We start from the raw sequence: 15,896 nt of genomic DNA, 5'->3' as shown, positions 1-15,896 counted from the left end.
ACACATCGCATGTTCAAGGGCTCTTAAAGCACTTCCATGAGTTCGGTTCCTGCTGGGTCTCATGAAAGCTTGTGAGGTAGGCAGGGCAGGGACCATCCCTATTTTATCAATGACAAAACTGAGGCTCAAAGCTAGAAAGTGCCAAGGCAGGACCAGAACTCAGGACTTCTGACTGGAACCCATGATACCTCATGGCTGATCACCTCAGTGTCTCTACCTTCAGTTCCTGGGCTGTGCCCTTGGACACTTGAGGTCCTGAAGGTATAGCTGTACCAAGTTGCTGTGACTTTAGGCAGAGTTCTGTGTGACCTGTCACACCCTCTCCTGTCATCACCCTTGAGGTCATTGGACAGTTACCTGGGCTCCTGCCAGAGCCAGCCCCTTAGGGAGATATAGGAGATATGAAGGGTGGCTGATGTGAGGTTAAGACCCCAGGAACAATGTTTTGTTGGAGGGAATGCCAGGGATCATCTAGCCCCACCTTCATTTCTAGATAAAGAAATCGAGGTTCAAAACCCATAGTATTCCCATATAGCAGATGCTCAAATAATTGTCAAATAAGTTCAAGGGCTACAACCAACACCTCTGACTCAGGCACAAGCTTCTGTCCACACAGCCTCCCTCAGACCAAGAAAAGTGGTGATGAGGCTCTTATATCCTGAAGACAAGAAAAAAGTAGAAGGACTCTGGCTAAGGCATCAATGAATACACATAAGGCATGGGAGGCCCCTCCAAGAGAAAGTGCCCAAGACAAAGAAATATCATGCCTGATAGTTTCTGGTGGTCTTTCGGATCTGCGCAGAAGCACTTTGAACCCTGGTGACCCAATCTCGTGCAACACATGTTTTCTCAACTCCTGACTTCCGGTGTGGTTTGCTGATGTTTTCTTTTTTGGTCTAAGACCAGCAAGCAAATAAGAGGGGCAGTCATTTCCTCATTTTCAAGTCTTCATCCTCACATGGACCAGAAATCTCTTTCAAACCTCAGATTGTGACAGTTCCTGGGTGAGCAGTGGATCCTTGTCCCCCTCTCCTGAGGCTCTTGAATGGGCCCTTGTCCTGGAAGGAGCCATGGACCCCTGGCTTTGGTTAATTTACTTCCTGCCCACAGGTAAGTGCTGTGGGGAAAGAGCTTACATGTCAGATGAGGTTTGAATTGGCCACGGGTAGAGAAGTGGCTGGTGTCTCCAGCTCTGAGGTTTCTAGACAGAATGAGGTGCAGACCAATACTAGGGCAGGACATGGACAGAGGCCAGATGAGGCATTGGAGAACCTCCCCACTCCCTGCTAGCACCCCTCCCTCCACCCCAGACACATCTCCTGTTGGGTTCACAAGGGCTGAAAATGTCACTTCTCCCAGATGTAGAGCCTATTAATTTGGAACCTTATAGCAAGTGCCACCAAAGTTCTTTCTTCTTACCTCTACACTCTTTTTCTTTGGATCTCCTTCACTCCTGATTTTTAACTTCCAACACTAAATGAAGACTCCCTAATCCATTCGGTGGGCCTAGGCCATTTCCCAAACTCGGTGTCGCAGTTTACAGCTGTTTCATTGGTCACCATCCAAACCAGCTAATCTCTCTAAACTATCAGCTGCAAAATGTTAGAATGGCTCTTCACAACCTCTTTCCATTTGTCCCCAGCCAAACTTCGATACAATCAATGGCCAATTCATGTGCTTTCTAGATTTCCATGTACCGGGATAAGAAGCAATGGCAGCCTCTACTAGAGACGTAACAGGGGGAAGGAATGGAAAAGAAAAGAACACACAGTCATCTCGTACCTATTTTTCCCTCTTCCTGCAATTTGACCTACCTATAGTTCCAGATTAATTTTCCTAAAAGCTTGACTCCAATCATAGGATTGCCCTCCCACTGCCTACTGAATTATATACCTCTCCCTTCTGCTTCTCTGTATTTCTGAGCTTATACATTCCCCAGCACTTCCCTAACCTCCAGCTAAACAGGACTTCTTGAGCATGTGCTAGACTTACTGCCACCAGCCCTTGATCATCCCATTTCTTCTGCCTGGAACATTCTTCTGCTCACCTCTACCTTCTATGGGTCCTTCAACCATCGCCTCCTTCCTATACACTTTCCAGAACCTTCTCTTTTGAAACCCAATAGCTGATCCCATTCTGCCTTGTATTGTGGTTTGGGGTGTTGCCCACCTCATTTTACCATTTATTGATTAAATGGTAACCTCCTTGAGCAGGGGTGGGCAAACTTTTTGACTCGAGGGCCACAATGGGTTCTTAAACTGAACCGGAGGGCCGGAACAAAAGCATGGGTGGAGTGTTTGTGTGAACTAATATAAATTCAAAGTAAACATCATTACATAAAAGGGTACGGTCTTTTTTTTCAATAGTCTTATTCATTTCAAATGGGCCGGATCTGGCCCGTGGGCCGTAGTTTGCCCACGGCTGTCCTTGAGGGTCAATTTGGATTTTTTATTCATACTTGCTTTCTTTCTGATGGCTTGAGTATGGAAGAAAGTCAAATGTTTATCAAGTTGAAGATCAAAAACCCCTAAAAAGCCCAAGGGAATAGAGTTTTAATGAAGTGTCAGACTGGGTGAGAGGTAGTGGAACATAAGTGAGCACAATGTGAGTAAAATTAAACTCAGACCTCAGGGGGAAGAGGGGTTGGGTGGGAAAGGAAGGCCTCCAGGAGTGAAGGGTACGTAAATTGTACCACGGCCATCTGTTCTAAGCAATACCATCATTCTCTGGGCCAGAGGAGTCCAGGCTGTGGGCCTGGTTCTTCCCCATTTGTGCCCATACCCACAGGGTGAGGAATTCACAAGCCCAATGGGATGTGTCCACACCAAGGTCACCCCTAACCCCCTCTTCTAGACCTTGAGTTCTTTGTCCAAATGTCTGCAGGCACACTTTCAATGACTGTGTGCACTTCCATCTCAGGGTCTTCTAACCTTTGGCCTATGAAAGGGTGGCACAGGAGTCTGCCTGGAACGGAGATAGATGGGGCTTATTATACCTGCAAACTGGGGAATCCATCATGTATATACCAGCACCCTTGTGGTGGCAGGAGCCAGGGATGAGAGAAGCAGGGAGATAAGCAAGAGGCTGGGACAGGGACGTGGGGCCTTTCTTTACCTTATAGCCATGTTTTAGAGTGAACATCCAAGGAATGTGTGAATTTGTAAAGAGAAGGGGATAGAACAAACTTTATTTAACAGTTTATTAGCTTTATTTATACCTTTAAAATATTTAGACATATAATATATGGGCCTTTATTTGCATTCATGCCCCAGGTCCTGGTCCCCAGAGCCCAATGCATGAGGCCCAAGCTACAGGCCACACTGCCTGAAGCCTTAGGTGGCTTTGCCTAATAAAGTAAGGCAGTATCACAAGGTGTAGAGTTTCAAGCTATTTTTACCAATAATAATAATAATAATAATAATAATAATAATAATACATGCATACACTAGATGTTATGATCCAACACACACACACACACACACACACACACAACACCCCTACAATTTGTTCTTGATTCTTTTATATGGGGATGAGTTTTGGGCTTTAGCAGTTGGATGAATGTTGGTGCTCTTTACTGAGATGGGAAGAGCTTGTAAAGAAATCAGTTTTGTTTTGTTCTTTACTGTTGTTTTGTTTTCATTAAATTTATTGGGGGATGGTTAATAGGATCATATAGGTTTCAAGTGTGCATTTCTATGATGCATGATCTGTATATTGCACTGTGTGCCCACCACCCAAAGTTAAATCATCTTCCTTCACCAGACATTGAGCCCCCTTTCCCCACTCACCACTCTCCCACCCCCTTCCCACTGGTATCCACCATAGTTTTATCTGTTTATACGAATTTTAGTTCTATATTCCACATATGAGTGAAATCACATTGTTCTTAGCTTTTTCTGACTGATTTATTTCCCTTAGCATTTTCAAGGTCCACCCACATTGTCATAGATGGCAGTATTTCATCTTTTCTGATGGCTGAGTAGTATCCATTGTATATATGTACCACATCTTCTTTATCCAGTCCTCTATCAAAGGACACTTTGGTTGCCTCCATGTCTTGGCCATGGTGAATAATGCTGCAATGAATATAGGGGCGCATGTATTTTTGTGAATAAAGGTTTTCCAATTTGGGGGGTAGATACCCAGAAGAGGGGTTGCTGGGTCATAAGGTAGCTCTATTCTTACTTTCTTAAGGAATGGCCATTCTGTTTTCCATAGTGGCTATACCATTCTACATTCCCACCAGCAGTGAAAAAGGTTCCCTTTTCTCAACTTCCCCAACCCTGTTTTTACTTGTCTTGTTGGTAACAGGTGTGAGGTGGCAGCTCATTGTAGTTTTGATTTGCATTTCCCTAATAGCTAGTCAAGTTGAACATCTTTTCATATATCTGTTGGCCTTTTGTATGTCTTCTTGAGAGAGTTGTCTGTTCAGATCCTCTGGCCATTTTTTAAATGAATTGTTTGTTTGGTGCTGAGTTGTATGAGTTCTTTATATATTTTGAAAATTAACCACTTGTCTGAGCTATTGTTTGCTAATATCTCCCGTTTGGTTGGTTGCCCTTTTGTTCTGTTGTTGGTTTCTTTTGCTTTGCAGAAGCTTTTTAGTTTGATATAGTTCCATTCATTTCTTTTTGTCTTTACTTCCCACATGCAAAAGAGTGAAACTAAATTACAGTTTATCCCCATCTAAAAAAATTAATTCAAAATGGACCAAAGACCTACATATAAGATCTGAAACAATAAATTACATAGGAAACATAGGTACTAAACTTATAGACCTTGGTTGTAGAAAACATTTTATAAATTTGACCCAAAAGGCAAGGGTAGAAATGGGTTTTGGAAAAGAAATCAAGAGTCCTTTTTTTTGCCATTGTTTGTTTGAAACACATAGGAGATATTCACATGGAACCCAAATGTAAACATTGGGAAGGCAATTCTAGAGCCCAGAGGTAAAGAAAAGACTGGAGATATATGTTTGGATGAACTCTGTATAGAGTTGTCATGAAAAGCCACAGGAATAAATAAGCTAGTGTGGGCGGGGGGAGAGTGATGGAGGACAGAGAAAGGAACACACCCAAGTATGAGGCCCTGGGGTGGCCCAACAATGGGAGGTGAGTAGAGAAGAAGTAAGTAAGAAGATTGAAAAAGAATAGCTATTGAGAGTGTGGTGTCAGGGAAGACAAGAGAAGAAAGTGTTTGAAGGGCTCAATTTCATCAAATGCTGCCAGGAGGGTGAGTAAAAGGAAGACAAAGAAGCGGCTATTAAACATGGCAATAGGAAGAGGCTGGGTGGCCTTGATTAGAGCACTTTCAGTGGAGTGTTGGAGGCAACGTTCTGACAGGTGTAGGTAGAAGAGGAACTGGGAGGCGTGGAAGTGGATTCAGGGAGTTTGATGGCTCATTTGAGAAAGAGAACAGAGACGGGTGGCAGCTGAAGGGGAGGCAAAAGTCACCCGAGGGGTTTTCAATACGGCACAATGGAGCGTGTGTGGAAGCCACGGCGATGTGGGAAGAGGAGAACGCAAGAGGCAGGGAGGGAAAAGGATAATTGCAGGAGAGAGGTCCTGGGGAAGGTGAGCAGGATGGGCTTCAGGGTACAGATGAAGGCACTAGCGTTTGGTAGGAAGAGGGACACTCCATTCACTGTGAAGGCATGAAGGGCAGGCCGCAGGCCTGGACACACATAGGTTAGTGTACGCGGAAGTGAAAAGTGGATTTGGATGTTTCTCATCCTCTTAACAAAGCCACGCTCTATCTTATAACTGTAAACGTCTCAGGCAAGCTTCCTTCTTTCAGAGATTCTGCTATGGCTTGAGTTATAAGCTCCTCATTATCACCCCTCCCCCCTGAAAATCATCGCTTTGTGGAATCCAGAATCTATCTCCTGAGCTCCGTCACCAGCCAAGGCCATGTGACCCCTTACCTTATTTTGCATTATGAAAATTATATTATTTTCATGTTCCAAACATCCATTTATATCTAATTATATAATTAGTAACTTTTGAAATCCTCCCCTACAGCGCCACTATAAGTCAAGTTGCCAAATTATAGATTAATGTCACTTACTTAGTTTAGTAGCTAAAATGCCATTAAACAGCTTGGCTCCTTTATATAGCTTCTTGCACCCCTCCCTTTCTCCCAAGAATCATTTGGAAATATAGTTATAGCCCAGAATTACAAAACATTAAGGACAGCTGGGATGCTTATTTGCCATGCAGGTGCCTAGACCCAACCTGGATCGAGGCTGTCTGCAAGTTCTCTCCACATGAATCTTAGCACACTGTGCATAAGTTCTAAACCAGGAAGTTACTAGTACATCTATCTTTCTTCTGTTGGGGATATCTGCTTTTCTAAGCCTTGGATGACAATTAGAAGCTACTCTGAACTCCAAGGAGAGCTGGGGTCTGGTCATTGTCATCTTGCTAACTGGTCTGTCTCTTCATGGGATCTTTGACACTGTGCTATAGTGGCTGTCCATTTGTGTGGATTTGTTCATTTTAAGAAGAATATAGAGTTGCAGTCAAGAGATCAAGGTTCTGTTTTTTTTATTGATTTCAGAGAGGAAAGGAGAGGGAGAGAGAGATAGAAACATCAATGGTGAGAAAGAATCATCGGTCGGCCACTTCCTGCACCCCCTCCCCACACACACACACTGGGGATGAAACCTACAACTCAAGTATGTGCCCTGACCAGGAATCAAACCGTGACCTCCCGGCTCATGGGTCAACACTCAACCACTGAGCCACACCAGGCAGGCAGTGGCTATCCATTTGTACCACCTACTGAATGAGTCTTTCTGTGAGGGGAGGAATATCAACTATCTTATTGTCCCTTGAAAGGCATTCAATTCATGCTTATTGAGTGATTTAACAACTAGAACTGGGTGGCGATGGTTGTTTCGGCTGAATGGATCTGAGCAAAGCAAAACTAGACAGACAAACCTGTTGCAGCAAAATGGTTCCATGCCTCCCAATGCCACACTGAAGACACCTGGGGGTTACGTGCTGTTTGCGATTTCCATGGAATATTCTCTCTCCTTGGAGGGCAGTATTTTTTTACTATATTCTTAGGGGGTTGGTGTCCTGGTGGACATGGGTTTGGTGATGAGCTGAGGGTTATGCTCAGGCTTGGGCTGGGGAGAAGCGCGGCTGAGACAAGTTTGGACACAGAGATGAACATAGAGTAGGACTGAGGATGTAAAGAGGGGTGGGCCTGGGAACAGGTTGGGGATGAGGCTAGGGCTAGAGATGAGGATAGCACTGAAGCTGAGGGCTGGCTGAGGCCCGGGCTGATAAAGGGGATGGGCTGTTCTGGGGAAGAGCACGAGGCTGGACTGGGACCTGGGCTGGAAAGAGGGCTGGAGGTGGGAGTATGGCTGGAGATGGGGCTTCCTGTCCATTAACTCCCTCTTCCTGCAGTATCTGGAGCCCTGGTGCTCCCAGAAGTCAAGCTGGAGGGGATGCTGGGCGGATCTATTACCATTGAGTGCCCGCTTCCTGAAACGTATACGAGAGCGTATCTGTGCCGCGAGATAGACAAATCTCAAGCGTGTTTCACCGTGGTGTCCAGCATGCGCTTTGTCAGGAAGGAATACAAACACCGCGTCACCCTGAAGCTGTATCCAGACCAGAACCTGTTCCTAGTGGAGGTGACAGAGCTGACCCAGAGTGACAGTGGAGTCTATGCCTGTGGGACAGGCCTGAACACAGACCGGGGCAAGAGCCAGAAAGTCACCCTGGATGTCCACAGTGGTAGGTGCCTGACCTGATGGAGGCTCCGCCCAGCCGGCAAACCTTTCCTCTCAGGAAGGTTAGGACAGCATCGGGCTATGGCAGTCCCCCAGACTATGCTAGTGCCATAATAGTCAGTCCAATAATAACTTGGATTTGGATTGGCGGACCCCGTAGAGTCAATTAAATTCAGGGTCCACAGAATTGTCTATGCAAGCAAGGCTGGCGCTCTCCTCGTGTTGAATTGTACCCATCCTACCCGGGGCATGAGGGGAGGAGCAGGGGCTGAGATTGAGGAGAGGCTCTGAGAGTGGAGGAAATTGGGAGCAAAAAGACATAATTCTCCCATGAGAAATATCAGGGGTGAATATAAAGGAAAGACACTCTTTCTCAAGCCACATTTGTAGGCCAAACGTGTTGCTTTAGGATCTGATCCTTTCCATATTTCTGCGGAGTCCTGTCTTTCTCCACCGACTCCCTCACACGCCAGCAGCACTAATTCAACAGCCTAGAAACCCAGAGGCCTCTGGGTTAATTGGGTTGGGGTGAAAGGGTTTCTTTTACTGCTCCTCTTGGGGGACCCTGCCCTCATCCCCTCGCTGCCATCCATCCTGGCTGAGTCAGCTTCAGCTCCTACTACTGCCCCTTCCCCAGACTTCCGGCTCCTCCCAGAGCCCACCAGTGCATTCCTCATGCCTCCAGCAGAGTATGACCCATTCTGGGAAGAGGAGCCGTTTCCACCATGGAGAGTTCCACCCATGGAGATGCTCCCTTGGTTCCAGAAACCTGTACTTGCCAGCTCCCTCGAAGAAGTCCTTTCCCAAGGTCAGTTCCCCAAAGCTGGGGTGGGAGGGGTGGTGGAGGTGACAGGGCGTTGTGAGAAGGGAAGGAAGTTGTGTTCGTTCATAGAGTGATTGGCAGAGCATAGCGGAGTCTCCGATGAGTGTTTCCCTGACTCAGGAGAGGGTACCCACCCCCCACCCTCACCCCCACCCAGGTCTGTTTCTGTGTCCTTCAAGCCCAGCCTACAGCCTGGACACTCGGCTCTAGTCGCAGAACTGACACCACCACTAGGTGGCACCGCAAGCACTGGAGTTTGTGCTCCATTCACAAAATCCAGCTCTTTTATGAATGACTGCTGACACCGAAATGGGGCAGAAGGTTCCCAGCTGGAGCTCGTTATGACTCCTGCTGCCCACAGGGCTGTCATACTTGCTGGCATACAGTGATCTTAACAACTCTATTTTGCAATGGAAAAAAAAAAAAGCACGATTATACTAATGATACCTTTACGTTCCCTATCATTTCCCTGTTTTAAATGCATTTTGACATGCAATATTGCCATCCCGTCTACCCTGTGGGGTAGATACAGTAATTGAACATGGTGTCACTCGAGGACTCTGCTGGGTGCCAAGAGGGAGAGTGCAGCTGAGCTCATTATGTGCCCCTGGTTGTGACTGGCAGGTGTGGGAGGGGGGAGAATAGACAAGCACATGGCAGAACACAAGGCTTTCTCCATGCTCAGAGGAGGGGAGGCTGATCTGCCTGGGAAGTCGGGGAAGGCTGCCTGGAGAAAATGGCATTTGAAGCAAATCTGGGTAGAATTTACTGGGTGTGGACGGCACTAAGAATGCTAGGAAGGCATTCCAGGCCCCGAGGAGTGCAAGAACAAAGATAGCCTAGGTCCGTGGTCCGCAAACCGCAGCTCGCGAGCCACATGCGTATCTTTGGCCCCTTCAGTGTGGCTCTTCCACAAAATACCACGTGTGGGCCCGCACGTACAGTGTGATTGAAACTTCGTGGCCCATGCGCAGAAGTCGGTATTTTGTGGAAGAGCCACACTGAAGGGGTCAAAGAGCCGCATGTGGCTCGCGAGCCGTGGTTTGCCGAGCCACAGTTTGCCGACCACTGGCCTAGGTGAAAGGGGAGAGTGTGTTCAGGAAAGAGGTGGTCACGGCCCACCCCTGCTGGAGACCAGGGTGTGGACGGAAGATCACTTTTTCCCCCCCGCTGTCTCCTGCAGTGACCTCACCAGCTCCAAGGACAGAGGCCCCTCCAGCACACCCCTCCTCCCCCACCCCTCCAGTCACCCACCGCCCTCGAGTTTCCAGGTCATCGGCAGTGGTGGCGGCCAAGCTCACAACCCGCCTGCCATCCACCACAAGCTCAAAGACCCCAGCCCCGGAGAGGCTGCTCAGGCCCCAGACAGCCAGCTACAACCAGCACACCAGGCTTCACAGGCAGAGGTGAGAGGCCTCCACCACCCGGGAAGGGCTAGAACCCAGGCAAAATAGTCTAGGATTCGGAGACCCACTGAAATGTCTACCAGCCAAGGCCCTTCTTGGCTTTGTCTCTAGAAGGCCACTGTGACACAGACGACCTGTGAGGATAGCACATTAACTCTTTAGTGCCCTTAACATGAATATACTTGCCAACGCCCCAGCAGGCGACCCTGTAGAAGCCAGACCCCAAATTTTCAGTCCCTCCGCATTCATTCACATCTATTTCGATGGGGAGAAACTAAACGAGAATAAAATTAACGACTGAACTACTAAGGATTATAACTACTTTCACGTGTTTCCTTTTACTTTTTCAATCTAGCTATTAGGAAATTTTAAATTACATGAATGACTCACGCTATGTTTCTACTGGACAGCACTGCTGGAAAGGCTAGAATAGATGCTAGGAAAGTGCTGCAATAGACCCCTAGGGGGCAGTATTACAGCAGCCACCAAAGAAAAGCTACAATAATCGGAATTATTTTTACCTAAGCAAAGATCAACATGTGAGTGAGAAAGGGGACCTTCATTTAGGTCGTATCGATGAGGAAACTGAGACCATGGGAGGGAAGTAGTTTCAAACGGAACCAGGATTCCTGATTATTAGTTCAGGAAACGACAACAGCCTCCTTAGGGAAGAATTCAAGGCAAGTCAATCAACATTTTCTTACTATGTGTCAAGCATGGCGCTATGTCCTGAAGATGTAGAAAAAACGAAGCCGTGCGGTACATAGGTCCTATCTCGCTAATGCAAGACTGACGGTGACAAAGGTTGTAAAGGCTATGATCACCAGAATTGGGAAGAGGGAGAAAAGAATCGGTTCTGGTTTGCCATGTTCAGGGAAGAGGACTTACCCACTGGCTCCTTGTGGAAAGTAAGATTTCCACATGCAGGGGAAAGAGAGGGGAGGCCTCCTAGGCAGAGGGAGCACCATAAAAAACAACATCCTCTTTCCCACAACGAAAAGAAACTAACTCATTGAACATTTGCAATAAGCTTGGGGAAACTGAGGTCCAGAAAGGGAATCTGACATTTGCTGACTGCCGCGTGGACCCGGTGCGTGAAGTTCTTTTCATCCACTCTGTGGTTCGCCCTTAAACGGTTCTGTGAAATCGGTTTTACTAGACCCATGGACAGGGAAATGAGGCTCAGAGAAGTTAGGAGACTGGTTCCAGATCACACAGCCAGTGAAAATCTGAATCTAAATTTGAACCCAGGTTTCCTGGCTCCAAAACAAGGCTCTTTGTTGGGGGGGGGGGGGATCGGTTAACAAAGGGACAACCTTAGCCATCTCCAAACAGTGGCCACTCAAAAGTGCTTCCTTAAGCCTCCTCCCTTCCCGCCCTCTCCCCTCTCCCTCTCCTGCCCCCCTCAGAGCCTCCCACCACAGCCCGGCGTCCCGAATGGAAGACCAGGGGTTTCACCTCCTGATCCCCACCTTCCTGAGCCTCATCCTGCTGACCCTTCTGGGGCTGCTGGTGACCAGGATCATTCAGAGGAAGAAAGGTGAGCGGTCGGGCTGGGTTAGAGAGAACTGAGCGGCCCAAAGAGCCTAGAGCCCCGCACCCCCCGACCCCCCCTCCCCCGCTGGATCCCAGGAGCTTTCAATGAGCGGCCGGGGTTACAGGGAACCAGGGATGGGGGGGGGGGGGGCGGTGAATCGCCTGGAAGTGGGGTCGCAGCCGCCGGGGAGCTTTGGCCTTCCGTGGAGGGTAGGCCGGCGCCGCGCACCCTAAGCCGTTCTCCCCTCCCCGGGGCTTTTTGCCGAGAAGCCCTTTCCAGGCGGGCGAGCCGACTGGCCCTGAGGATGAGCGCCCTGGCGGCCTCCCAGCGGCCCCAGGCGCAGCGGCCCCGCGTGTCCCCGCGGCCACGCTCCCAAAACAACGTCTACAGCGCCTGTCCCCGGCGCGACCGGGGGGCGCACGCTGCGGGTAAGCAGGGGCGGTGGGTGAGCTGGCTGGCGGGGGGACAGGGGGACCACAGGGTAAGGGAGGGTGCGGGGGAGCGGGGAGGACACGGTGATCGGGGGTGGGTACGGGGATCGGGGGTGGGTGCGGAGCAGTGAGGGGTGGGGCGGATGAATGCAGGATTGCGGGGGCCCAGGGTTCCGTCGGGTGAGCTGGAGCGCAGGGCCGGCTCCTCCTCCCCAGGGCTGGTCGCAGAGCTAGGGTGGGGCGGGACCCCGGGCCACACCCTCATCCCGGCCTCGGGTTCCTTCCCCCAGGTGACCTGGAGGCACCGATCCCAAGGCCCGGAGCGTCGGCACCGCCCGCCCCGCCGCAGGTGCGCCCTGCCCCCGCCCAGGTAAGAACAGCCGCGGTGACCCGACGGGGCGGTCCCAGAGCTGGGCGCGGACCCAGCGCCATGGCCCCAGCCACGTGTAGCTCCCGGGCTGGGCTTTCCCAGCAGCTCCCGCGGAGTCCGGGAACTAGTCTCAGTGCCCATGCAGGGCCTGCCCAACGACGGGGTAGACTTAGTTACCTGGCTTTTAGCCAAGCATTTCCGTGGGTGCTAAGTAGAGGCTGATGGGTGGTAATCCAGCACTCTCGGGGGAGAGATTCGATTTCTAGGAGGCCTGAAGGGGGTGGAAGTACACACTTTCACCTTAATATGAGGGAGAACTTCCAAGTGGCTCTCCAAGGTGAGAGGAGTTCTTTACCCATCCCTGGAGGCAGTGAAGCCCCCAGGATGACCTGCTGGCAAGATGTAGAGAGGACTCAACACCTGGGGTGAGGAGGGTTCCTCTTGAAATCTAGGAATGGACATAGGAACTCGGGTTTCTGTCCGTGGCCATTGGCAGATGGGCAAACCATCGACTCATCTTTGTTTTCCCAAAGTCAGGGAGGAAAAGACTTTATTCTCTAAAGTAGCCCACAGTAGCTAAAACACTATTTGCTTAGGGACCAGGAAAAACGAAGCATGGCCAAAGTCTTTTTTTATTTTTAAAATATATTTTATTGATTTTTTTTTTTACAGAGAGGAAGGGAGAGGGAAGAAACATCGACCAACTGCCTCCTGCACACCCCCTACTGGGATGTGCCCACAACCAAGGTACATGCCCCTGACCAGAATCAAACCTGGGACCCTTCAGTCCGCAGGCTGACACTATCCACTGAGCAAACTGGCTAGGGTGGCCAAAGTCTGTTTTTAAATTAGGGTGTAGACCAGTGGTTCTCAACCTTCCTAATGCCGTGACCCTTTAATATAGTTCCTCATGTTGTGGTGACCCCCAATTTCATTGTTACAAATTGAACATAATTAAAACATAGTGATTAATCACAAAAACAATATGTAATTATATATGTGTTTTCCAATGGTCTTAGGAGACCCCTGTGAAAGGGTCGTTCAACCCCCAGGTTGAGAACCGCTGGTGTAGACTAATCTAAAGCAACAGACCTTAAACCAGAGGGCTCATAAGATGGAAACCTGTTTCCTCCCAAGTAAGGGCAGGAGGCCGTCCAGGGACTAAAACACCTTCTGTCTTGTTGGTCCTCCACCCCTGGCATCTTGCCTGGACCATGGTCAGTGCTCAATAGCCACATTCCAGTCCATAGAGGGAGGAAAAGAACCCTGCTTCTTTAAGACGCATCACTTCCTTCCCATCCACTGGCTGAGAAATGTAGTCACTGGCTGGGCAATCATGTGCTAAAAAGGGGAGAGTGATGCCCAGCAGCCAGTGACAGCTCTGCCACAGTCACCTCCAGCTTCTTGAGTTTGCGGTCACTCGCCCCTGCTGGAGAGGGTTCACGGTAGCTTAGGCAGGTCCAGCAGTGCCCAGACTCTACCCGCTCTACCCTTATTCTCACCCTTTTGTCTAGAACTGCCCTGTGGCCACACAACCCTCACCTCATCAGCTTGCTCAACTTTTATCCTTCCTCCTTGCTTGAAACTCTCATTCCTACCATTAGGGACAAAAATCTTGATGGAACAAGTTCTCAACAAGGTGCATATGATTAATGACTGAATATTGTAGCCTTCACAGGAAATATTTTAATTTTTAAAGACAAATTAATCTCAAATGGCAAATCATAACAGGCAATGGGAGCTAAGTACCAAAAGTAACAGGTCTTTTCAATGAGCAGTTACTGAGTGCCTACTGTGTTCAGGGGGCTGGACTTCTAATTCTCAGCAGTTGTGTTTAAACATGTGACCCGTACCCTAGCTGGTTTGGCTCCGTGGATAGAGGGTTGGCCTGGGATCTGAAGGGTCCCAGGTTTGACTCCGGTCAAGGGCACATGCTCAGGTTGTGGGCTTGATCCCCAGAGTGGGGTGTGCAGGAGGCAGCTGATCAATGATTCTCTCTTATCATTGATGTTTCTCTCTCTCTTTCTTTTCCTCTCTGAAATCAATAAAAATATATCTAAAATAAATACATAAATAAACATGTGGCCCATCACCACCACAGCCTTCTTGGGTCATGGTTCAGCCTTGTCCCCCAAGAACTGTCTCATCCTGAAGGCAGGTGATTCTGGGGAAAGGAGCACCCCTGTGCCCACAGGTCCTGCTGCCTTTCTCCCCTTCACCACCCAGCGCCTTCCTGGAATGCTCTGTCACACCACGTCACTGCCTCTCCGAGCCTTCCAGAGGCACAGGGGTGACTCACCTGCCTCTGAATAACTCCCTTGAGGATGTATATTCATTCCACAAGTCACAGCATCCAATCCCAGAGGGGAAAACTCCTCTGGCAGCCAAGTCTCCTCCAGACGGGTGCTTAACCACGTGACTGTAGTCGGAGCCCCATGTAAGGCATTTCCTGCCCACATTAGATCTAAGTGTTTTCCAGTTATCTCGGGTGAGATGCCGCCCCGAAAATCCCCAGGGCGGAGCTGCTTGATGGAGCGCAGCCACCTCTGTGTCGTTGCCTTCTGGAAGTCAGCAACCATTTGCCTGCCCGCCGTTGCCCTCTGTGGGAATCCAGCTGGAGAACTAGCAAGTCACTCCACCCAGACCCAGTCATGCTTCCTTGGTTTTTCCAGGTGTCGGAAGCTCCCTGGCCCCACGTGCCGTCTCTGAAGACCAGCTGTGAATATATGACCGTTTACCACCAGCCTGCCGCCATGATGGAGGATGCTGATTCAGATGAATACGTCAATATCTACTGCCTGACTCACCCCTCCAGCTGTCCCCCTGGGCCCAGGCCTCTGCGCCAATGAGTCTGGTTTGTCTGCTGGTTTCCAACACCCGCTTCGTCTACTTTTAGAGCCCCTCGTGACATCCCACATCCCACCTTCCATCCTGTCTCTGCCTCATTGCCCTGAGCATAGCTCAGTTCCCATGGCTCTTCTGCAAACCCCGGTGGCCTTCAGGTGGCTTCTGGCCATGCAGGGCATTTGTCCCGATGCCACCTGCTTCCCTTTCAAGCCCTATAACAGGCTGTGGGATTTGCAGACTCTCTTTGATCACAGGGTTTTTGCTGCCTCAGCTCTAGACCATGTGGCATTAATTTTGATGTGATGAAGGATTCTAAATTTTCAGAACCATATATATTTCCCTATGTCCCTAAATCTTCTTTAAGTCTCCCTTCCTTGATGCTCATAAGGATCCTAACCCTAGCATTTCCCCTCTTTTAAATATAGTTTTTGTCACTTCTAGAGGACTTCAAGGGAGAGATTGACAACAATACAGTCATAGTAGGAGACTTTAATACCGCTGACATCACTGGATAGATCTTACAGACAAAAATTAACAAAGGAAACAGTGACTCTAAAGGACATACAGGCCCTGACCGGTTTGGCTCAGTGGATAGAGCGTCGGCCTGCGGACTGAAGGGTCCTGGGTTCGATTCCAGTCAAGGGCATGTACCTTGGTTGCGGGCACATCCCCAGTAGGGGGTGTGCAGAAGGCAGCTCATCGATGTTTCTCTCTCATCGATGTTTCTAATGCTCT

General features: G+C 49.2%; 1 protein-coding gene across 2 annotated transcripts; it reads left to right on the top strand.

The window, feature by feature from the left end:
- The first annotated feature begins 950 nt into the window (after nt 1–950).
- Nucleotides 951–15,696, top strand: FCMR (Fc fragment of IgM receptor). Of its 2 annotated transcripts, none has more exons than XM_036344507.1 (8): nt 951–1,110; nt 7,419–7,751; nt 8,436–8,555; nt 9,754–9,976; nt 11,386–11,516; nt 11,783–11,941; nt 12,235–12,314; nt 14,987–15,696. In XM_036344507.1, exons 1-8 carry the CDS (start codon nt 1,071–1,073, stop codon nt 15,161–15,163), a joined length of 1,263 nt encoding a protein of 420 aa, XP_036200400.1. In that variant the 5' UTR covers nt 951–1,070; the 3' UTR covers nt 15,164–15,696. The 2 variants fall into 2 exon arrangements, with proteins under 2 accessions (XP_036200400.1, XP_036200399.1); XM_036344506.1 differs by having other exon boundaries at nt 8,385–8,555.
- Nucleotides 15,697–15,896: the final 200 nt, after the last annotated feature.

The sequence above is a fragment of the Myotis myotis genome, unplaced genomic scaffold, assembly GCF_014108235.1.
Source record: "Myotis myotis isolate mMyoMyo1 unplaced genomic scaffold, mMyoMyo1.p scaffold_m19_p_18, whole genome shotgun sequence".
Taxonomy (NCBI): domain Eukaryota; kingdom Metazoa; phylum Chordata; class Mammalia; order Chiroptera; family Vespertilionidae; genus Myotis; species Myotis myotis.
Note: the sequence above shows the minus strand (reverse complement) of the source record. Positions and strands in the feature narration are given on the sequence as shown.